The 22712-nt window shown below is 52.1% G+C and overlaps 1 protein-coding gene across 36 annotated transcripts in view; it reads left to right on the top strand.

Moving 5' to 3' along the window:
* MACF1 (microtubule actin crosslinking factor 1) overlaps positions 1–22700 on the top strand; it is a 134720-nt gene extending 112020 nt beyond the window's left edge. For 14 of the 36 annotated variants that reach the window (XM_085081243.1, XM_085081253.1, XM_085081240.1 and 11 more), the window contains 31 exons: positions 1417–1648; positions 2591–2817; positions 3699–3821; positions 3918–4019; positions 4372–4473; positions 4573–4746; positions 4828–4983; positions 5120–5317; positions 5641–5769; positions 6089–6262; positions 6984–7139; positions 7254–7460; positions 7572–7691; positions 7868–8041; positions 8169–8324; positions 8515–8709; positions 9315–9443; positions 9524–9667; positions 9776–9964; positions 10231–10348; positions 10820–10983; positions 11319–11333; positions 12018–12180; positions 12261–12415; positions 12688–12762; positions 13430–13447; positions 15177–15294; positions 16802–17013; positions 17442–17552; positions 19263–19386; positions 20981–22700. In XM_085081243.1, coding sequence (XP_084937369.1) covers positions 1417–1648; positions 2591–2817; positions 3699–3821; positions 3918–4019; positions 4372–4473; positions 4573–4746; positions 4828–4983; positions 5120–5317; positions 5641–5769; positions 6089–6262; positions 6984–7139; positions 7254–7460; positions 7572–7691; positions 7868–8041; positions 8169–8324; positions 8515–8709; positions 9315–9443; positions 9524–9667; positions 9776–9964; positions 10231–10348; positions 10820–10983; positions 11319–11333; positions 12018–12180; positions 12261–12415; positions 12688–12762; positions 13430–13447; positions 15177–15294; positions 16802–17013; positions 17442–17552; positions 19263–19386; positions 20981–21234 — 4614 coding nt within the window. In that variant the 3' untranslated portion in view covers positions 21235–22700. The remainder of the gene's footprint in view (positions 1–1416; positions 1649–2590; positions 2818–3698; positions 3822–3917; positions 4020–4371; positions 4474–4572; positions 4747–4827; positions 4984–5119; positions 5318–5640; positions 5770–6088; positions 6263–6983; positions 7140–7253; positions 7461–7571; positions 7692–7867; positions 8042–8168; positions 8325–8514; positions 8710–9314; positions 9444–9523; positions 9668–9775; positions 9965–10230; positions 10349–10819; positions 10984–11318; positions 11334–12017; positions 12181–12260; positions 12416–12687; positions 12763–13429; positions 13448–15176; positions 15295–16801; positions 17014–17441; positions 17553–19262; positions 19387–20980) is intronic. The other 22 variants (XM_085081256.1, XM_085081262.1, XM_085081246.1 and 19 more) reach the window with 8 other exon arrangements.
* The last annotated feature ends 12 nt before the right edge of the window (positions 22701–22712 follow it).

The following is a 22712-nucleotide window of genomic DNA, read 5'->3' as shown; positions in this document are numbered from 1 at the left end:
GCACAGCTCAGCAAAACGTGCTTAAAAATTAACGCCGGGTGGGCCTGGAATTACATTTTTTTGGGACGGCTTTGGTCGTGTTGCTGCCTTTTCTCAGCTTCCTCTGGGAATGCTTCCTGCAGGGCTGAGGTTTTGCTTCCTGAGAGGTTCATGCTGCTCCAGCTGGATGTGCTGGTTTGCTCCTGCTTGTTGGCTGAGCCAGCCTGTCCCGATCAACTTTGCACCGAGAGCCTGGCCCTGCTCTGCTGGGATTTGGGATTTGGTGGGCAGCAGCCCTGCTCTATTCCCAGTAGGAACTGGGAGAGGGACGAGAGCAGTGCTGAGCTGTCCTTCCCACCAGCAGGGACGGTTTGGGATCTTCAAGGCCAAAGTTGGCTTCTCTTTTAAAACAACAACAACAAACCCTGCTAGACCCCCTCCCTGCCTCACTCCTGGCTGTCTGGTTCTGCTTTTGAGGCCGCAGCTCCTCCCCATCCGCATGCAGCCTCCCACCCACCCATCCCACCAGGATGGCTTTCCACTGGCCTTGCACCACGTGGAGATTCCCATCAGCACCAAACACGGGCGCTTGTCCAGCAGCATTTTTGCCCAGCTGTTCCCTCGGGTTTTCTCGCCTGCAAAAAAACCGAGACAGCAGCGAAAAAAGGGAATTTTTAGGGCTGAACACAAGGCGCTGCCGTGGTTGGTCACAGGTGCTGGTGGTGGCTCTGTGAGTCCCTGAGTGCTCTGTGGGCTCTGCTGGAGCAGGGCAGGTGTGAGCAGGAGGCTGCAAGGTGTCCTTGCTGCTGCAGGGGTGTCATTGCTGCTGCTGCAGGGGTGTCATTGCTGCTGCAGGGGTGTCATTGCTGCTGCTGCAGGGGTGTCATTGCTGCTGCTGCAGAGGTGTAATTGCTGCTGCTGCAGAGGTGTAATTGCTGCTGCAGTGATGCTGCAGAGGTGTCATTGCTGCTGCTGCAGGGGTGTCATTGCTGCTGCAATGATGCTGCAGAGGTGTCATTGCTGCTGCTGCAGAGGTGCTGTTCCTGCTGCAGAGGTGCCCTTGCTGCTGAGGTGTCATTGCTGCTGTCGCAGGCATTGCTGCTGCAGAGGTGTCATTGCTGCTGCAATGATGCCGCAGAGGTGCCCTTGCTGCTGTTGCAGGCATTCCAACCGCAATGCATTGCTGCTGCAGAGGTGCTACTTCTGCTACTGCAGAGGTGTCACTGATGCTGCAGAGGTGTCACTGATGCTGCAGAGCTGCCATCGCTGCTGCTGCAGGCATTGCTGCTGCTGCAGAGGTGTGATTGCTGCTGCAGAGCTGTCGCGGCTGCTGCAGCACTCAGCGCCGTGGCTCGTGCTGGCAGCGCCACGCTGTCCCTCTGTCCCCGTGTCCCTGTGCCCCATCCCTCCTGCCCTAACGGGGCTGCTCCTCCCCAGTTCCACGACAAGATCGAGCCCATGCTGGAGACCCTGGAGAGCCTCTCGTCCCGCCTGCGCCTGCCGCCCCTCATCCCCGCCGAGGTGGACAAGATCCGCGAGTGCATCAGCGAGAACAAGAACTCCACGGTGGAGCTGGAGAAGCTGCAGCCCTCCTTCGAGGCTCTCAAGCGCCGCGGGGAGGAGCTCATCAGTCGCTCCCAGGGAGCAGACAAGGACCTGGCGGCAAAAGGTATCTCCATGTGAGGGGGATTTGAGTCCAGCTTCTCCCCAAACCATGGCTCTGGTGCTGCTGGGGAGGCTTCAATATCCCAGGGGTTTGTTTTGGAGGTTCTCCTGGTTTTGGGACCAAGGATGAGTCCTCTGAATGGTTTTGGGGGTTCTCCTGGCTTTGGGACCAAGGATGAGTCCTCTGAATGGTTTTGGGGGTTCTCCTAGCTTTGGGAGGAAGGTTGAGTCCTCTGGATGTGTTTCAGAGGTTCTCCTGGCTTTGGGACCAAGGATGAGTCCTCTGGATGGATTTCAGTGGTTCTCCTGGCTTTAGAGGGAAAGTTAAATCCTCTGGATGGATTTGGGTGTTCTCCTGGCTTTAGGACCAAGGATGAGTCCTCTGGATGGATTTGGGTGTTCTCCTGGCTTTAGGACCAAGGATGGAGACCTCTGGATGGAGATGTGCCTGCCTCCATCTGGAGCAGACAGGGTGGCATCAATCAGAGGAGAAAGGAGCATTTGTGGCTTCTCAGCCCAGCTGGCCTCTTGCTGGTGGCCCCTGGGAGATGATTTGCTGCTGTCAACTCAGCATCTGATGGAGGGGAAGAACATCCCCCAGCACAAAAAGCCCATCAGCACGATTGGCACTAATTGGCACCTTCCTTGGCAGCTCCTGGATGGAGCGAGCAGAGGCTTCATGCTAGAGGTGGCCAGAACAGAGGTTTGCTGGAGGGAGAGCATGGGGGCAAATTTGCCCTGAGCTTGCACATGAATAAAGGCTTTATTTCTGTGAGCTGGAGTTTCTCACGTCCCTCAGCATCTCCCAGAGTTAATGCTCTGATGGTCCTGGCTGTCTGTAATTCCACTCTGGATGTTCTGTTGGCTGTTGCTGAGTGTTTTCAAAGTGCTTTTGCGTTGTAAAAAAGTTCACTTCCTCACCGAATACCCGGATTTCCTTCCTCAGTCATCCAGGACAAGTTGGATCAGATGGTTTTCTTCTGGGAAGACATCAAAGCTCGGACTGAGGAACGCGAGATGAAGTTCCTCGATGTCCTGGAGCTGGCAGAGAAGTTCTGGTACGACATGGCAGCACTCCTGACGACCATCAAGGACACCCAGGACATTGTCCACGACCTGGAGAGCCCAGGCATTGACCCCTCCATCATCAAGCAGCAGGTGGAAGCAGCAGAGGTGAGACCCACAGGGCTGCATCTCAGTCTGGAGCTTGTCTGGTCTGAGTTTTCCTGCTAAATTGGGAAGATCTTAAATTATGCCCATGGCCAGAGGAGTTTGTAAATCAGTTCTGTAGGCGGCCAGTCAGATTATGAGGAGTTATTTCTGCTGCAGTTTGGAGCTGCAGGGAAAAATCCAGAAGTGGATTTCACATATCCCTCACCTTAAATCGCATTATCTGCTGCTGTTTCGGGAAGCTCTGAGTGGTCAGAGCTCTGTGCCCACTTGCTTGGAGGATGTGGGAGCTGCATGGCTCTGCTCCCAGCCCCAGCCAGAGCCTGTCTGGCGTGGGAAGAGCACATTTAAATTTTGGTCAGACCGGAGATAAGTGCTTGGATTTGTGCGTTGATGTGTTTTTTGTGTTTTGCCACTTTCAAATAAGTGGCAAAACCCATTTCAGGTGGATTTGAGTTGACTCAGGCCTTGAGGAGCAGAGATGTCTCTTTATGCTTTGCTAAGTTTAGCCTTGCTGCTCCCTTTTCATAGCCATCCTGACTTCAGTTTGCACCTTTTGAGCTTCAAAAACCCTCACTGCCCTATTGACAAAACGCTCTGCAAACAGCACATCTCCTGTAAACAACACTCAGCCAGGCCAGTTCAGGCTCACAGCTAAATACAGATGTTCTTATTTTAGTCCCCATCGTGTGGGCAGAGGTGGGAGCAGAGCAGGGTGGTGGAGGTGACATTGGCCACCTGCTCTCTGTGTCACCTGGGGTTTGGAGCTGGGCTTCTGGCCAAAGTGCAGGACACTGGAGCAGGAAGGACTCTCTGTGCTTCATCCCTCCTGCTCGTGGGGCAATTTTGGGATGGGGTTTGATAGCGAAGGTTTTTCTCTGCAGACAATCAAAGAGGAGACAGACGGGCTGCACGAAGAGCTGGAGTTCATCCGCCTCCTGGGGACTGATCTGATCTTTGCCTGTGGCGAGACAGAGAAGCCAGAAGTGAAAAAGAGCATTGATGAGGTAGGGAGAGCCAGCAGCTTCCCCTCCAGATAAAATCAGGTGGGAGCTCTGGTTTGAGAGCCTGACAAATCCTGTGGGCAATCCTGTGTTCCGCAGATGAACAACGCGTGGGAAAACCTGAACAGGACGTGGAAGGAGAGGCTGGAAAAGCTCGAGGAGGCCATGCAGTCAGCTGTGCAGTACCAAGATACACTCCAAGTAAGAGGCAGGGCTGCTGGTGTGCCTTGGGAACACCTCTGCCCAGAGCTGTGCTGGGATTTGCACTTCCTAAAGCAGGAATCCTCTCCTGGGCGAGTGTCTGGGAGAGCTCAGCCACCAGCTCTGAGCACCAGCAGCTTTTGGTTGCATTTCTCATCCCCAAACCTCATTTCTGCTGGGAGCAGCAGGATGAGGTGGCTGCTGGGAGCAGGAGAGGGAAGCAAAGAGGGAGCAGAGCTGCCCTGACACACAAATTCCATGGCTGTGGGGTGCTGGAAGGACCATCCCTGTCTCCTGCCCAGCTGCAGGAGGGATTTTTGCCATTCCCTCACGCTGTCCCCACTCCTTGCAGGCCATGTTTGACTGGCTGGACAACGCTGTCATCAAACTGTGCAACATGTCCCCAGTGGGCACCGACCTGAGCACGGTCAAGGAGCAGATGAACGAGATGAAGGTACAGGGATGGGGAGGGAGCAGTTCTGTGGTGCTGCTCAGCCTCACAGAGCTCCAGTGATTCACCCAGCTCTGGTTTGTGTCCCGCTTGTCTTGGCAGGAGTTTAAAATGGAGGTTTACCAGCAGCAGATCGAGATGGAAAAGCTTAATCACCAAGGTGAGCTGATGCTAAAAAAGGCTACGGATGAGACAGACAGAGACATCATCAAGGACCCACTGACAGAGCTCAAACACCTCTGGGAGAACCTGGGCGAGAAAATCGCTCACAGACAGGTAGAGTGAACACCTGGGGCTCTCCCAGGGTGAATCACTGCGGTGCTCCCAGCCCTTTAAAACTCCCTTTTTCCATCCCAGCACAAGCTGGAAGCCGCCCTGCTGGCCCTGGGCCAGTTCCAGCACGCCCTGGCTGAGCTGATGGCCTGGCTGACCCACACTGAGGAGCTGCTGGACGCCCAAAAACCCATCAATGGCGACCCAAAAGTCATCGAGGTCGAGCTGGCAAAGCACCATGTGAGTGTTTTTCCCACTCCAGATGCATTTTTAGCTCATTCCCTGTCAGGATTTAACTCCTCATGAAGGTTTGAGCTGCTTTGATCCAGGCAGGGCATTCAGGAGAGGTGTTCAATGCTTCCCCCAAATCATGCAGGTGCTGAAGAATGATGTCCTGGCCCACCAAGCCACCGTGGAGACAGTGAACAAAGCAGGGAATGAGCTGCTGGAGTCCAGTGCAGGGGATGATGCCAGCAGCCTGAGGAACCGCCTGGAGAAGCTGAATTCCTGCTGGGAATCTGTGCTGCAGAAGACAGAGGAGAGGGAGCAGCAGCTGCAGTCCACCCTCCAGCAGGTCAGGAGGAGGCATCAGAAATACCCACCCTGTGCTGCTTACCCACTGCTTTTTGTGGGGAAAGAGTTGGGGAGACAATGGGATTTTTTTTTTATAGAAGTTTTTCTGTGACTCCTGTGAGTCAGTGGCTGCCTGGAGGGGCAGTGGGGAGCAGGCACACCTGTGGGCTGTGGCCACACCGTGTGTCACCCTCCTGACCACACTGGCACGTCCAGCCCTGCCTCTTTCTCTGGTTTCAAAGCAAACAGGGCGCCCAGCCTGGCACACGATCAATGGTGGCTGATGTCATCTGATCCGGGGCCGATTTCTCTGCTCCCCAACAGGCTCAGGGTTTCCATGGTGAGATTGAAGACTTCCTCCTGTGGCTAACGAGGATGGAGAGCCAATTGTCGGCGTCGAAACCCACGGGAGGTCTGCCAGAAACTGCCCGGGAACAGCTCAATGCCCACATGGTAATTTCTCAGGAGAGAATTTTTTTTTTTTCCCTTTTTTAATGCTTTCAATTCAGCGAGTTCCTGTCTAACACCACCATCAGAACTTCTCCTTTCTACATGTGATGGGGAGAACAGGCTGCTCTGGTCTCCTCTTAGAGATCATTTTGCACTCAACCCCTGCAACAACCACCAGGATGCTTTAAGCACCTTTTCCCAGCTCCAAGTGTCACTCCGCTGTCACTTCCCCTAATGTTCCCATCACCTGGAGCTTTGCAGCACAGTCTGTTCCCTCTCCCAGCTTTCCCCTGCCTCACCCCGTGCTGGTGGCTCTTTGCAGGAGCTCTATGGTCAGTTCAAAGCCAAGGAGGACACCTACAGCCAGCTGCTGGCCAAGGGGAGGCTGATGCTGCTCAACCGCGATGATTCCGGCTCCGGCTCGAAGACAGAGCAGAGCGTGGCACTGCTGGAGCAGAAATGGTGCCTGGTCAGCACCAAGATGGAGGAGAGGAAGGTAATATTGGGGGGAAAGTGCATCCAGCATCATCCCACAGTCTGGCAGCAGCTGCTCCCTGTTTGCCCACTCTGCTTTCCCACACAAGAAAAAACCCCAATTTTTTCATGTCTTTTTTTGGTTGTACAAATCGAATCCGTTTTTCAGGTGGTGCTGAGTGTCAAGCTGTTAGTGTGGGTGTTTTTTTTCTAGATAGCCCTCAGAACTGGTTAAATCACACAGAAAATGAGAGCTAAGTGGCATTTTGGGTTAATTTAGGGAGGTGGGAAGAAGGCTCCCGCAGCTCTCAAAGGCAGGCTTTGTTGGTCAAGCCAAATCCTCCTCCGAGCTGACTCCATCCTCAGCTTTTGGCTGGGGATGAGATAAAACAAGGGCAGGGTGGCCTGGGCCCAGAATAAATTTGCAGTGCTGCAGCTGCTGCCATCAGAATGTCACCCCCCGTGCTCCAGGCTGCTGTCCCCACGGAGATCCCTGTCCCAGGAAGCCAAGGGTGACACAGCTGCTCGTGTGCCCAGGAAGGTCTCTCCTTTCAGAGCCATTCTGTTTTGGGAAAAAAGCCATGGCTTTCAGTGCAGCCCCCTCCCCTTGGGAAACACATTCCCGGGCTGGGGGTGAGGTTCCTGTGCAGGGACACAAAGGCTGCCTCTGTCTGAGATCAATCCCAGCTCTCACCCTGGTGTTGTGTTTTTCCCTCTCTTTCTCTCCCTCCCTGCTGCCACAGGCGAAGCTGGAGGAGGCATTGGCCCTGGCTACAGACTTCCAGAACTCCCTGCAGGATTTCATCAACTGGCTGACCCTGGCTGAGCAGAGCCTGAACATTGCTCCCCCTCCAAGCCTCATCCTGGCCGCGGTGCTGGCGCAGATCGACGAGCACAAGGTACCCCGAGCTGGCATGGAGGGAGCCAGGCTGGCACCTCACCCCCCCCTGTGGCTCCTCATGGCTCCAAAATCCTCCAAATCCAGCTCCTCTCACACCATTCTCCATCCCCAGGTGTTTGCCAACGAGGTGAACGCACACCGGGATCGCATCATCGAGCTGGACCAGACTGGCAACCAGCTGAAGTTCCTGAGCCAGAAGCAGGACGTGGTGCTGATCAAGAACCTGCTGGTCAGTGTCCAGTCCCGCTGGGAGAAGGTGGTGCAGCGCTCTGTGGAGAGGGGACGAGCTCTGGACGATGCCAGGAAGAGAGCCAAGCAGGTGAGGAGGGTGACAGACCCCGAGGAGTGACCAGCAGGATGTCCCAGGACCAGAAAGGGACTGGGGACACCACCAGTGTGAGGTTTCATGCTTGCTGGTGTTGCCTTGCAGTTCCACGAAGCCTGGAAGAAGCTGATTGATTGGCTGGAGGATGCAGAGAATCACCTGGACTCCGAGCTGGAAATTTCCAATGATCCTGACAAAATCAAGCTCCAGCTCTCCAAGCACAAGGTGAATTCTGACAGAGCCAGGCTGGTGCTGGACAGGGGGTGGAAGGGAGGGTGAGCAGGGATCTCCTCTGCCATCAGCAAAGCATGTCCATAGCTACCATTGCCATGGAAATCTGGGAATCTTCAGACCCAAGGCGAGGCTTTCTGAAGCAATTCTATTTTCTCTCCTTTTCCCAGGAGTTCCAGAAGACTCTGGGTGGGAAGCAGCCTGTCTACGACACCACCATCAGGACAGGCAGAGCCCTCAAGGAAAAAGCTTTGCTCCCAGATGACACTCAAAAGCTGGACAACTTGCTGGGAGAAGTCCGGGATAAGTGGGACACAGTGTGTGGAAAATCCGTGGAAAGGCAAGTCCAACCCGAGTGTTGTACCAACAGCACCAAAGGGATTTTGTGGGGTGGCTGGAGGTCACCAGGATGGGACAAAAGGAGGTGAATTGGCTCCTGGAAGCTCACTGGGGTGTTTGTTTTGCAGGCAGCACAAGCTGGAGGAAGCCCTGCTGTTCTCCGGGCAGTTCATGGATGCTCTGCAGGCCTTGGTGGATTGGCTCTACAAGGTGGAGCCCCAGCTGGCTGAGGACCAACCTGTCCATGGGGACCTGGATCTGGTCATGAACCTGATGGATGCTCACAAGGTGAGGCACCTTTCCCAGCTCTGCTCCGAAACCTGAGAGCCAAAAACCACACAGTCGGTGCTTTGCTCCTCTCCTGCCATGGACAAAGAGGGGAAAAAACAGCCAAAAAGTGGAAAAGCTTTTACATCACTGGGAAGGTGACAGGACTGGAGCTGCCTCACCTCGCTGAGCTCCTGCTGTCCCCATGCAGGTGTTCCAGAAGGAGCTGGGGAAGCGAACAGGGACGGTGCAGGTGCTCAAGCGCTCGGGCAGGGAGCTGATCGAGAACAGCCGCGACGACACGACCTGGGTGAAGGTGCAGCTGCAGGAGCTGAGCAACCGCTGGGACACGGTGTGCAAGCTGTCTGTGTCCAAGCAAACCCGCCTGGAGCAGGCCCTGAAGCAGGTGAGGGGAAAAATGTGGCTGGAAACTCTTCCTGGAGAGCTTTGCTGGGCTCTGGGTTTGATCCACACGAAGCTCAGGGGGGAGGTTTTGGGGTTCCTGCAGAGCAGTGGGGTGGTGTCAGCCAGTTATTGATCCTTTTTCCTAAGAAATGACTGGTTTGGAAAGAGAGGGTGGAGAGATGTCGCTGATGTGCACAGCGAGGATGGAGCAGTGATCAGACAGGCCAGGATGGTGTTTGCTACTGTCCAGAGAGACTTGACTGAAGCTAAAAAAAAATAACAGCTAAAAAGGTCAAAGGCTCTTAAGCAGCTTTTACATCAAGTAGACGATTTACAGAATAAACCACCCAAATGCCAAATTGCTCAGGGTGCAGCACTTGTGCTGTTTTTTAAAAACATTTCTTTCCTCAGTGCAGCTGATGCCAAGGGGAGAGAGGTGCCTGAGTGCTGCAGGACCCAACTGCCCAAACCCCAACCCCAACCAGAGCTTTTTCCCCCTTTTTGTGTATTTTTTCAATCCCATTTCAGCCCAGCTGTTAAGAGGGAATCCACAGCCTGTCTGGGGAGGTGAGGGGCTGATAAAACTCTGTGCTCTTGTTGCTGCAGGCTGAGGAGTTCAGGACAGCTGTGCACATGCTGCTGGAGTGGCTCTCGGAAGCAGAGCAGTCCCTGCGTTTTCGGGGAGCTCTGCCCGACGATGCTGAAGCCCTGCAAGCCCTCATCGATGCCCACAAGGTGAGGAGGAGCTCCAAAACACAACCCTGGCAAAGTTTAGCAGGGGAAATACTGCAAACTAACTCATTTTGGGCTTCCAGGAGTTCATGAAGAAAGTGGAGGAGAAGAGGGTGGACGTGAACGCGGCGGTGGGGATGGGAGAGGTCATCCTGGGCGCCTGCCACCCCGACTGCATCACCACCATCAAGCACTGGATCACCATCATCAGGGCCAGGTTCGAGGAGGTGAGTCCAGCAGGGTGGATTCCAGGCTGAGGATGGTTCCAGGGGTGGCCACGGAGTTTCTGTGCTCCGGGATTCCCACGCTGGATGGTCACCTCGTGCTTCCAACAGGTTCTCACGTGGGCAAAGCAGCACCAGCAGAGGCTGGAGTCGGCGCTGTCCGAGCTGGTGGCCAATGCTGAGCTTCTGGAGGAGCTGCTGGCGTGGATCCAGTGGGCTGAGACCACCCTGATCCAGCGGGACCAGGACCCCATGCCCCAGAATATCGACCAGGTCAAAGCACTCATCTCCGAGCACCAGGTGAGCTCCAGCAGAGGGGCAGGGTGGGGATGTTTCCACTGACTTCTCTTGGAATTCCCAATCAAAGCCGTGTGGGACCCAGCTGGAGCCAAACCAGCCCAGGGATGAACTCCAGCTCTGGCAAATCCAAGCCAGAGCTGAGCAGTTCCTCAATCACAATCCCCAGTTGCTGGTGCTGAATGCTCACCTCTCCTCTATGTGAGGGCTGAAAGCCAAAAAACAGTGAAATTGCAAAGGATTTTTTTATGATTTCTGTGTTCTGACAGTCCTTCATGGAGGAGATGACACGGAAACAGCCAGATGTGGACCGGGTGACAAAGACTTACAAAAGAAAAGCTACTGAGCCTCCCCACGGACCCTTCATCGACAAGTCCCGCAGCAACAGTATGTCTGCTTTGGGTCCTGGCATGGCAGGAAATGAAATTCCTGGGAAGCTAATTAGCTTTGATTATCAATTAACCAGGCATCCTGCGTTAACAGCCACTAGGAAGGCGGCTGAGGCTTGTCAGGAGGGGAGGATCCAGGTGGCATTTCCCAAAACAGCCGTGCTGGGTGGGCTGTTCCTAGGGCTGGTGGGGCTGGCAGTGTTCTACTCTCTCTGCAGTTTGGGGGTTTTTTGTGTTGTTTCTATGAGGCAGAGTCCGTTGTGAATTCCTGGGTTCTGGGGGATGTGGAGCTGTCACTGTCCTCCTTCTAGGGACACTGCATCCCTTGGGAATGTGATCCCACAGCAGCCAGCAGGGCCGTGGGAGGTTTTCCCTTCCAAAAAGCACAAAACACATTTCCCTGCTGCTCTTCACACTCCCTGCACCCACCAACACCACCTCAAACAGCTCCTTTTCTCCCTTTTCCCAGGGAAATCCCTGGGGCAGGCTGCTCCCCCCAGCATGCCCATCATCTCCCAGTCAGAAACGAAGAATCCCAGGATCAACCAGCTCTCAGCACGCTGGCAGCAGGTCTGGCTGTTAGCCCTGGAGAGGCAGAGGAAGCTCAACGATGCTCTGGACAGGCTGGAGGAGGTAAAAACCCCTGGCTGCTCAGGGCAGGGTGGTGGGAGATGGGAATTCATCCCCAGAGAGGTGCAAGGAGAAATTAAATCAGTGCTTTCCCAGTCCCTGCTGCCTTTCCAGAAATGCCAAAGCCAAATATTCCTAAAATATTGAGGCTAAAAAAAGCCCTTTGGTGATTAACTAATTAACTGCACATTAACCAACGTTGTGCCCCTGTAGTTGGTATCTGTAGAGTTAATGACAGCCAGGCCCTGCTTTCCTCCTAGTAATTAGTTTAACAATTACTGTCTCTATTTTATCCAACCATCTAATGTCATTTTTGTTTTTATTTATGCTTAACAAAGCAGCTATGCCCAGAAGTGAGTGGTTTATTTTTTTTTTAATTTTTGTTTTTTGTTGCTTTTGCTGTAGGTCAGTTCAGTTTCTACGTATCCATGTTTTTTCTTCGTTGCTTTTCACCCCAAGAATGTTTAGAGAGAGAGAGAGAAAAAAAAAAAAGCCTTTAAAGTTGTTGTCTTACCTTGGTGTGAGCTGCTTGAGCTGGTGGGGTCTTGGGGGTCTTTTTGGGGTGGGGAGGGAAAAAGGGATTTTAAATTAAAGGGTTTGAGGCTGGGACTTGCAGAGCTGACAAGATGAGCTGGAAATCCCTTCCGAGGGAAAGGGAGAGGGGAAATCCGTGCCCAAAATGATGCTGGGAGTGGGAATTCCTCCCTGGCAAACCCACAGGGCGAGGAATCACCCGCAGAAGGGTGAGCAGACGGGGTGTGTGTGTGTGTCTGTGTGCTGATCCTCCCTGCCTGTGTGTCCCTTGCAGCAGCCTGGGGGAAGCTGCATCCCTGGGAGCTCCTGGGATGCACAATCCACGTGCTGCCTGTCGGCTCTGCTGTGTGTCCTGTGCTGGCAACTCCAACTGGGAATTATCCGGATAAATCCCAAAAAAAACCTTGCTGGGAGGGCGGGCAGCGCTGGGATTTTGGGGTGATTCTATAGGTTCTGCTCTTTTAGGATTTCCCCCACTGACTCCCCGCGGGTTTTCCTTGCAGTTGAAGGAGTTTGCAAACTTCGACTTCGACGTCTGGAGGAAGAAGTACATGCGCTGGATGAACCACAAGAAATCGCGCGTCATGGATTTCTTCCGGCGCATCGACAAGGATCAGGACGGGAAAATCACCCGGCAGGAGTTCATCGACGGCATCCTGGCTTCCAGTAAGTCCCTGGGAAACAAGCTTGCTGCTCCTGCATCCCTGATGGAGGTGCTCCCTGCTCATTTTCCCTGATTTTTCCAGAATTCCCCACCACGAAGCTGGAGATGACGGCGGTGGCGGATATTTTTGACCGGGATGGTGATGGCTATATTGACTACTACGAGTTTGTGGCTGCTCTCCATCCCAACAAGGATGCCTACAGACCCACCACGGATGCTGACAAGATTGAGGATGAGGTGAAGCACCAAAAAAAAGGGGGTGCTGAGCAGGGTTGGGGGTGGTTCAGGCTGGGGGTTGAGGAAGAATTCTCTTCGCAAGGAGGAGAAAAAATCAATTAAAAGTGGATTTTGGTGGTGCTGAGGCAAAATAATTGGTTGGAGCTGGGCGTGTTTTAGAAGGAAAGGCTGCTTGGGGTTGTTTTATGGGTTAAGGGGTTTTAAGGAGCGCCTTGGCTTGGGGGATGAGTCCCAAAATTCTGCTTCCTCACCTCTGCTGTTGGCCACCGCAGGTCACCAGGCAAGTTGCCCAGTGCAAGTGTGCCAAGAGATTCCAAGTGGAGCAGATCGGCGAGAACAAGTACAGGGTAAGGCAGAGGGCATGGAAAGCCCCCCAAATCCTGCTCCCCCTTCCCACCCAGGGAGGGGACATCCCCCAGGGGTGCCCAGCCTGGCACAGGGGGACACAGGGCGAGGCGGAGCCCTCCTCCCCTGGCACGCCGAGGTGGCTGGGACGTGTTTTCCCAGCTCCATCCTTGGCCCCAGGGCGTTCCCTGGGTTGGGAGAACATAAAAGTGTCCCTGTTCTGGGGCAGCCAGCCCCCGTGAAATGCTGCATTCACTCCTGGAGCCGCCCTTGAAGTTCCCCTCCTGGATGAGTGTACCTTACGCCTGTGTTTTTCTTAGCTCGCTCCCGAAGAAGGGAGAATAATTTCCTGACAGAATCTCTTTGTAACGAGCTGCTGTTTATGTTTCAAACCCTTCAGCGAGGCGAAGTGGCGGCAGAATTCCCACTTTCCTGCCCCCACTTGGTTTGGGGTTGATGCTCTGGCTGGGAAGAGCTGTTTCCCAACCTCCCAGAGCTTCTCCTTCCCCCCAGATAGCCCCAAACCCCCCAGATTTCTACCTCTTGCAGTTAACAGATTTCATGGTTATTGCACTGCTAATCCCATAAATGTTTTTTTTCTTGTTTTTCTTTTCCCCTCCTCTTCCTCTGGACTTTCCTCCCCTCTCCCCATCCCCTCTCCCTCCATAGTTCTTCCTCGGCAATCAGGTACAGTTTGCCTTGTGGTGCTGTCTCTCACCTCTGGGGTTTTTTTTTTAACCTCTGTGTGTTGTGATGCTGCTCTGTCCTGTGGTGCTGTGGGAGGATGTGATCTGGGAGCCTGGTCCAGAGCAGTGCCACCCCAAAAAAAACCGGGAAAATTCAGTGGGAAAAGCAGGATTTGGCAAAATCGGAGAGATTTTTTCTCCTCTCTTGGATGCATTGGAGATGGTGATGGTGGTGAATTGGGGCAGATGGGTGTGGGGAACACCAGCCCAGGGTGGGCACAACCTGCACCAGGCTCTGGGTGGGTTTGGATTGCAATCACCATGGAATGAGAGCGCTGAGTCATCCTGTAGGACAACTAAACCCTCATCTCTGCTACACCACGGAGTAACTCCTCGCTGGAGCAAGCCTCCCCTCCCAAAACCTGCATGTGTCCCGATAGTGTGGTGAGCTGGGATGAGCCCAGCCCCATTCTGACATGATGTCCCCACTACCCCAATAAAAAAAGCTTGTTTTTCACATTTAGTGATGATGCCCACCCAAAAAGATGCCCTAAAAGATGCCCAAAGTGAAGCAAACTTGGATGTTGGGAGTGGGTGACCATTCTGGCTTTAATTCTGGCAGTGATGATAGAAATGTTTTCTACAATAAACTGGAAAATAATGAGAATTGATTCATCCCTGGGGTTGGCTCTTGAAGGACAGCTCATGTAGAGCCTGGAGAGAGGGAAAAACCTTCCCTGCTTCCCTGTGAGCACCATGGAAGCTCTTGAGCCCCACTGGGACAGGGAGAGCTCAAGCAGGGACACCACCAATGGTCCAGGTCCCATATCCCTGTGGGTCAGAGATGTCCCCTCCTGTCCTGACCCATCCCACTCACTTTGCACTCTCTGTTTTCACCAAATCTCTTATTTTTTGCACCTCCACCTGTGGAAAATATTCGTGTTTGGGGTTTTTTCCCCCTTTTTTTAACCATTCTGGAGAGGGTCTCACTTCCAAAACTGCTTCTCCTGTCTTCCCATTCCAGCAGGGATCCCAATGTCCCTCCCTGGCCTGGCAGACCCCCAGAAACCTGGCTTTGGGTGTCCAGGACATTCAGGGCAGCTTTACAAACCAACCACAAGCTTCTGATCCGGGGTGCACTTTTTTTCCCGACACGGCAGGCGTTTCCAACCACTAATGAACATCGCAATCACTAATCACCATCGCTGGGGATTCCTGCCTGGATTCCCATCACTGCACTCACCCCAACATCCTCACGGGGAGATCACTGCAGCAGGGGCTTCGTGGCTGCTGGGGGTCAAGTCTGAGGCTCAGGGAGATCCCTGGGTGTCACACTTGGTGGTGATCAGAGGTTTTTCTCGCTCGGCTTGTCCTGCTGAACCAGACGGGTCCTTCCCCACGTGGGCTGCACCGGGAGGGTCAGGGCATTGCCAGCCTTTTCCTTCACAAAAAAAGGAGAAAAAACTTCAATTCTGGCTGGAAAAACCCTAAAATCTCCTTTGTAAAATATTAAAAATTAACGGATTTGGCTCAGTTGCATCATCTTCAAACCACGCAGGGAAACTCCACATCAATCAATACCACCTTGCGCTCATTCCAGGAAAACCTGTGTGGAGAAGCCTCAAAACTCTTAAATAAATTTATGAAAGGCTTTGGTGCAGCCTGGTGAGGGAAGGAGCCGCGTGGCCCTGGTTTTTCCCCTCTCCCTGACCTCTTCCTTGGCCCCACAGTTTGGCGACTCGCAGCAGCTGCGGCTGGTCCGTATCCTGAGGAGCACAGTCATGGTCCGTGTGGGAGGAGGATGGATGGCCCTGGATGAATTTTTGGTGAAGAATGACCCGTGCAGAGGTAAGGGAGATCCTGGGCTTCATGTCTTCCCACCCACTGAGGGCAGTTTGGAAATTCTGGTGCCGCTGAGTGACCAGCGTGGGTCATTGTCCTGATGGGAGAAAACAGATCCAAAGCGAACTGAGAAGCTGAAATCACAAGATTTGCTGCAGCAAACCTGGCAGTGTTATCTGGGTTTTGTAGGAGGAGAAGAGCATGCTCTCTTTTAATGCTCTCCAGTGCATTAAAATGAATTTTTTCCCCCCTTTTTGCCTTTGGGGGTGGAATTGTTACCCTTTTTTAGCCTGGGTTGCCACAAGCCAGATTTGAGTTGTAAAATTTAGACATCATTGTCTGTGGGGCTGTTCAGGGCTGGGTGATTCCCTGGATGAGCAGAGCTTCAGGAAGAGACAGCAGCATGTTAGAAGGGAGGAACCACCTTGGTCTCAAGTTTTTAGGGCTGCATTTGGTGAGACACATCTGGAAGGGACAGCTGGGCTAACACAGACCAGGGTCACACCTGGCAAGCTGGGCTCACCTTCCCAAAACCTCAAGGTCTGGCCACAACCAGGGGCCAGAGCAGGATTAGCAGGGCTGGAATGACCAAACCATATTTTAGAGAATGCCCCACCTTTCCCTGGCTCTCTGGGGTCTCTGGGGTGTTAATTGCCTCGGCTGTGTCTTGTTCAAGCTGCCGCATTCCTCACTCCGGCTGTCCGACGGCTGTTGCTGAAAGCAGCATGATTTACCTCGAGCTCCAGGGAGCCCTTGGGCTTCTCCTCCTCCTCCTCCTCCTCGCCCTTCACGCTTTGCAGCAGATGTTTTGACATCGAGGTTGTTTCTATCCCTTGGTTATCTCAGCGTGGAGATTCCCTCCTGCAATTGCTTTCTTGGCTTTCTGCTCCGGAATTCCTCCGGTGTCCCGTAAGGCTCACTGCATGTCCTGTTCAAACACCCCTGAGCATGAAGCACTCTGGCCCAGGAGCTCAAGCCCACAGCCCTTCTCCCTGCTTGGTTGCCCCTTGCTTGTGGAAGGGAGACCCTCCAGCTCTTTGAGGCGTCTGGGTGAAAATTTGGAGAAGTTGTTTTCACTGACCAGTTTGAAAAGTTGGTTTTCTCTCCCTAAAAATGTGTGGAGAGAGCTGTGGGAGAGCAGAATCTCTCTCAGAATCTCTCTCAGAATCTCAACCCTTCCAAGCTGCTTTTGCTCTTTTTAAGCCACATTAAAGGTGACGTTGGCCGCTGTTGTGACACGGTGAGTTTCAAGGCCATCAGGATGCTCTTCCACGAGAAAGAAACAGAGCATCCAGTGCCAATTCCTGGCCCTAGGACAGCTTTTAATGGGCCAATTTCTCAAAGAGCTGATCTGTGTCAGGAGGTTGTTTTAAGGCAGAGCAGGAGAACCAGGGCAGCCTCACTGCTGTGGGGAGACACCTGAAGAAGTTGCTCCCAGCCCTGGAGCCTCCTGAGCCCTGGAGATGCTGTTGAGTCTCCAACCCTGAGTTCTCCCCTCCTTTCTCCCTCCCAGCACGAGGTCGGACCAACCTGGAGCTCCGGGAGAAGTTCATCCTGCCGGAAGGAGCCTCGCAGGGAATGACTCCGTTCCGTTCTCGGGGCAGGAGATCCAAACCCTCATCCCGGGCAGCTTCCCCGACGCGCTCCAGCTCCAGCGCCAGCCAGAGCAACCACAGCTGCGCCTCCATGCCATCCTCTCCGGCCACTCCGGCCAGCGGAGCCAAGGTGGGTGCAGGGGGGAAGATCTCCCTTCCTGGTGGTCTCCAAAACCTGGCCAGATGAGGTGCAGGGAGGAGGAAGGGTTTGGGGGTTTGAGGAGGTTTTTTAGGTGATGTTCCCTGGTGGGATGGGGATGGGGTGGGTTGCTGTAGGATTGCAGGTTTCCAGCCCAGACTTGGATCCCTGTGGTGTCAGGAAGAAGCCATCGCCCCTCACCTCTCCTTCCCCACCCCATCATCATTATTTCATCACCTTTTGGGTTTTTTTGCCTTTAATTTACGCCATTCCCGTTCGGTTCTCACTCCATTCCAGTGCCGTTTCCCCATTTCCAGATACTCCTCCATTTCTCTTCATTTTTTTTCTCTTCATTTTTTTTACCACTCATTCCACCTCTCCCCCCCACCTCCCCTTCCCTTGGCTTTTCCATTTCACAGACTCCACACCACTTCTCTCGATGTTATGACAAACCCTGGTTGATAAACAGTAAAGCAAGCACCCCCCTGAGGGGATTCGATTATTCCGACTTCCAGCTCCCCAGCGCCGAGGTAGAGTATGGTCTGCCAGCCCCAAGGACCTGCTGAAGGCTAGAGTGGCCTGGCACGGAGTCACCCCACTGCCCTGCCTGCTCTTAACGCTTTCCTCGTGGTAGAGCAGCGCTTGTAGCACCGCTAACGCTCCGACTGTTGGCGTTTTTCATGGGTCTCCAACTCGGATTAAACGAAAATATTGACCTCAGGGTGAAGAAGCACAAGATTTTCAAATCACCTTTGCTTCCAAACCGTGCTAACCTTCTTGTGCTTTAAAAAATATGTGATTTTTCCGAGTTTCATTGGAAAGAGGCCGCGTTTGGCTTCCCAAAATTGACACCCAGCAGCCGAGTTGGGACTTGAAAATCAGCTACAGCGCATGCGCCGTAACCACAGCGCCTCAGTTTGACGGAGAGCTTGCCTTTCTCACCGTGTTGAAGCACGTCTGGTGTGTCCCACCACCGCCTCGGTGCTCCCAGGAGGATGAATTTGGGCTGAGGCTTTGCTTTCCCCAAAGTTTTCCAGCCTCCTCGTGGACTTTTCCTGCCCTTGCAAGCGGGTGATGAGAAGCACCGGGTAGTTCGCTGTGCTGGTGAGGTAACTTTGTCCTGCTCAGCGGTGCTTCCCCGTGGAAAAAAGGGATTGATTTGGTTCATCAGGAGGTCAGGAGTGCTCTCCCGATTGCCCTAAATTGATGCTTGCTGCCTATGATAAAATAGGATCGAGGATGGAAATGGAAATCTCTGATGATGATGACAGTTGGTACCTGGAAAATCGCGTGTTAATGGATTTTAATTCCCTCAGCTGCCCCTCTCCCCCTGCAGCTCCAGTTTCATCGCTTTCCAACATTCCTGATTTCACCAAAAATCACAGGGGATGGAGGAAAACCCCTCCAGTAGGAAATTCCTGTAGGAAATTCTCTCTGTGTGCATCTCTCCAGGGATGCATCCATTTTGGGGCCATCCTGCATCCCCCAAAAACCCCCAGGGATTGGGGACACCCCAGGCAGTCCCCTTCCTCCAGCACTGCCCCAAACCCGGAGCTTTGGATGGTGGATGGAAACTGGAGCTGCATTTTCCAGCTGGATCCAGGTGCCCTCGCCCTGCTGGCACCTTCCCCTCGGCTCCCTCCAGCAGCGGCGGGAGCAGAGTTGCCTGTTGTGCTGCTTCACCCCAAACCAGCTGCACTTCCCACATCCTAAAGGTCAGGAAAGCACCGTTTCAGGGCTGATTCGCTGGGATTTGTGTCCCTGGCCAGCACTTTTCCAGTTTGGCTGCCTTTGGGCACTGGAGTGATGTGGCACCAGGGTGTCCCTCCACCTCTCGCCACAATGGGTTGTGCTTCAAAAAATCCCAAATGGGCCTTGACTTTCTAAAATGCTCCTGAGCTGCTTGGATGCTAAAATCCCTATTTTTCTATATTTTCTTTGTGGAGTTTCGAGCCCAGCTGATGCTTGAAACATCAGCTTTGCTTGGATTTCTTTTTTCCCAACAAATTCCCATCCATCAGCCTGCGGCACACAAACTGCCATTACCCTCCAAATTCTCAGCATTTGGGTTTTTCCCTTTTTCACAAACTGCTGCTGAAACTGCTGCTCCTCCCTGACCATTATGATGGGGACTCCTTAAATGCCAAAATTTCTGCTGAGGATCTGATCTCAGGTGTGATCTCAGCCCGTCACAGTGCAGGTGACAGCTAAAGGATGTCCCCTGTGTTCTTCCCCCCAAGGTGACTCCCTCGGCGGGCAGCAAGCTGAAGAGACCCACCTTCCACTCCAGCCGGACCTCGCTGGCTGGGGACACCAGTAACAGCTCCTCTCCAGTGTCTACAGGTGCCAAAACCACTCGGGCAGGTGAGTTTGGGGAAAAAATGGGGAAAAAAACTCCTCCTGGTGCTGTTGCCGCTTCAATCGGCGGGAAAAATATGGAATATTTTGGGGTGGTGGCTGCGGGAGGAGATGCTCTGCACTGCGAGGAGTTGCTGAGGTTTGGGAAGGAATCAATGCTGGTGTTGAACCTCTGGGGTTCTGGTTTGGGATCTGGTTCTGAATATGGGATATTTTGGGGTGGTGGCTGCAGGAGGAGATGCTCTGCACTCCGAGGAATGCTGAGGTTTGGGAAGGAATCAATCCTGATGTTGAACTGATGCCTTAGCAGGGCTTACCTAAAACAGAGACAAAATTAAGAGACTAAAAATCAGTTATATTTATTGAAGGGCTTCAAGTGCATTTAGGGCAGACAAAGCCGATTCGAGGGGCTACACCCAAAATGGACAACAGGTCACAAGTTTTTCATAATTTATAAGTTTTGTCCATTTGCATATCGAGGTTTAACCCTCCAATCACAGCTTCAGGTGATGAAGTCAATTACTCCAAATTTGCTCCCCACAATTCACTGTTTTTTACATATCTTGGGGGTCTGAGACAGCGAGGTGTCCTCGAGTTTCAAGCTTAGGGGGGAATTGTTTTATCTAAAAATATTGAGAATGGGAGCTTAGACTCTGTGTGGAGTCTAGAGTTATGCACTGGAGAATCACAGAATTACAGATAGGTGAGAAATAAAGAAATTAAGATCCCAAAGCGTCAGAATCTCAGGGGTGCTGCTGGATGCAGAAACGGGGATTTTACTGTGGGTTGACTCGGGAATGGGGTGCAAACAACCCCTCCTTGATGCCTAAAATGCTGGTAAAAAATTTGAGATGCAGACACCAGTATAGGAAAAGGGTATTTCCTTGGTTTAATAGGATCCCAGGTGCACCACGATGAAAAAAGAGAGAAACAGTACCACCAGCATACAATTTATGGACTTCATAGATTAGCATGCCTTTCTAAAATTCCCCAATAAGAAGCCTAACAAATGAAGTAATTTCCCCCTTATTCAAATTACCTGCCCCCCAAAAAGGTTACAACTTATTTTACAAAAACATGTCCCAGGGATGGGGCTCTTTTAAGGTTGGTGCCTCATGCTCTTGAGATTGTGGGGATTGTTTAGTTTAGTCCAAAGAATTCTGAACTAGGTGTGGTATAAGAATTATAAACGTGTGAGGCTAAGATACAGGGAGTAAAAAAGTACAGGAACGGGAAAGGGTAAAAAGGATATAAAAATGTCGCTGTTGAGCCGCTAGCAGAGAAAAGACCCAAGTTCTCAGTGTGGCAAGAAAGAGGAAGTTTATTATTTTGATTTCAATATATATAGACTTTTCAGAGGTCGCCCAGGTTGGTCAGTCAGAAACCTCCCCCTAGGCCTGATTGGCCAGGCCTGAACTGTCCAAATCTCAAGACACTGTTTCAAAAACATCCAAACTTTACCTTTGTTTACAAAACACAACGGAATGTTCTCACGGGAAAGACCCGTGCTAGCCACGTAAAAAGAGTACAAAAGCACAACGACAAGGGACCCAAAAAACCCATGGGGGGCACCACCCTGCTCACGGGCTCTCCCTTGCAGACCCCAAAAAGGCAGCCAGCCGCCCCACGAGCCGCGCCGGGAGCCGCACGGGCAGCAGGGCCAGCAGCCGGCGGGGCAGCGACGCCTCCGACTTCGACCTGCTGGAGACGCAGTCGGCTTGCTCGGACACCTCGGAGAGCAGCGCGGCCGGCGGGCAGAGCTCGCGCCGGGGAGTGGCCAAACCCTCCAAAATCCCCACCATGTCCAAGAAGGCGCCCGCTGCCACCCCGAAAACGCCAGGCCCTAAGAGATAATACTGTACCCGCCGCCCTGCTGAGAGAGGGAGAGAGGAAAAACGACTCGCAACCCCGAATTGTTGTCCAGTTTTTAACCCTGCTCCGTACATTGGATGTATATTTATTCTAAATGGGAGAAACTATATTGTTAAAAGTGTAAAAGAAAAGTTGTGTTATGAAGCTGCCTTATTTGATTTCTTCTTTTGGGTTTTTTGGTTTTTTTTTTTTTTCCTTTTTTGTAAGTTACTATTTTCATGTGAATATTTATGTAGATATAAAAAAAAAAAAAAAAATTTGCCTCTCGGTGACCCCTGTTTAGAGAGGGGCCTGGAAAACTGAAATGTGTGGGAGAGAAAGAAAAAAAAAATCAAGAAAAAGATTTAAAAAAAAAAAAGGAAGCAAAAAAAAAAAAAGGTCAAGATGTGAAAGTGTAAAGAAAAACTAAAATATAAATAGGATTTCTGCGCGGTGCAGGGTGTGAACCTGCTTTATCTTTTAGGATTGTTTCCTAAATGCATCTTTATAAACTTAACTTGCTGTCTCAGCAAGGTAAATTATATTTAAAAGCAAAGACCTGAATCCTGCAGTGTTCAAGGAACTCTCTTTTTTGTAAATCACAGATACCTCAACCAGAGAAACATGAGGTGAGGGGACTTGGGGCTTATGTTTCCATTTTTTTTTTTAAAGCTACGTGGTTTTACCTGAAGAAAGCGGAGTTTGACTTAAATAAAATTTGCACACGCTACAGCAAAGGCCGTGACCGTTTGCTGTCTTGAAAATACTGTCCTGACAACTCTGTTTTTAAAGAACAAACCGAGGGTGAGGGGTTTTGGGGGTGGGTTTGAGGAGGGGATTCACTTCGGGGGAGAGCACGGGGTACGACTGCAGGTCTGGATCACTCGGATGCATCCCTCAGAGGTGGTGGGTCCTCCAAAAAAAAAAAAAAAAAAAATCAAGGATTCTTCTGGATTGATGGCTTAACCAGCCCAACCCGAGGCGTTCCTTACACAATCGCTGTTTTATCTGCATCTCTTCGTTTTCCTATTTATTATTTAACTGGTCATTCCACTTCCAACCAGGCTGAGATTGATGTGAACTCTGCTCCTAGGAGAAATCTGGACTTACACGCACAGTTGCTTGTCCTTGAAAAATTGAGTCTCACCAGCACACTCGCTGCAAGTCCTGTCTCGCTTTTGTACGCTCCTTTTTTTTTTTTCTTTGTAATAAAATCCAACTGACCAAGTGACCAGGAGACGGGCCGGGGGCGAGGGCTCTCCACAGCTCCTGTATTTATTAAAATATTGTTCCTCTCCGGCTCTGACCGTGTTGCTGTGTGATTCTCTCAATTGGTTTAAAAATTGAGGCAAAACTGAAGCTCTACCAATGAAATTGTTTAAAAAAACAAAACACAAAAAAAAAAAAAAAAAACCCAGACACATTTTTGTATTAAAATTGCTTGCGGTAATAAACGATCTTGCCTCCTACTTTTTTCCCCG

This window comes from Lichenostomus cassidix, chromosome 23, assembly GCF_008360975.1.
Source record: "Lichenostomus cassidix isolate B80296 chromosome 23, HeHo_3.0, whole genome shotgun sequence".
Taxonomy (NCBI): domain Eukaryota; kingdom Metazoa; phylum Chordata; class Aves; order Passeriformes; family Meliphagidae; genus Lichenostomus; species Lichenostomus cassidix.
The sequence above is the reverse complement of the archived record's forward strand: the minus strand, read 5'-3'. Positions and strand labels throughout refer to the sequence as shown.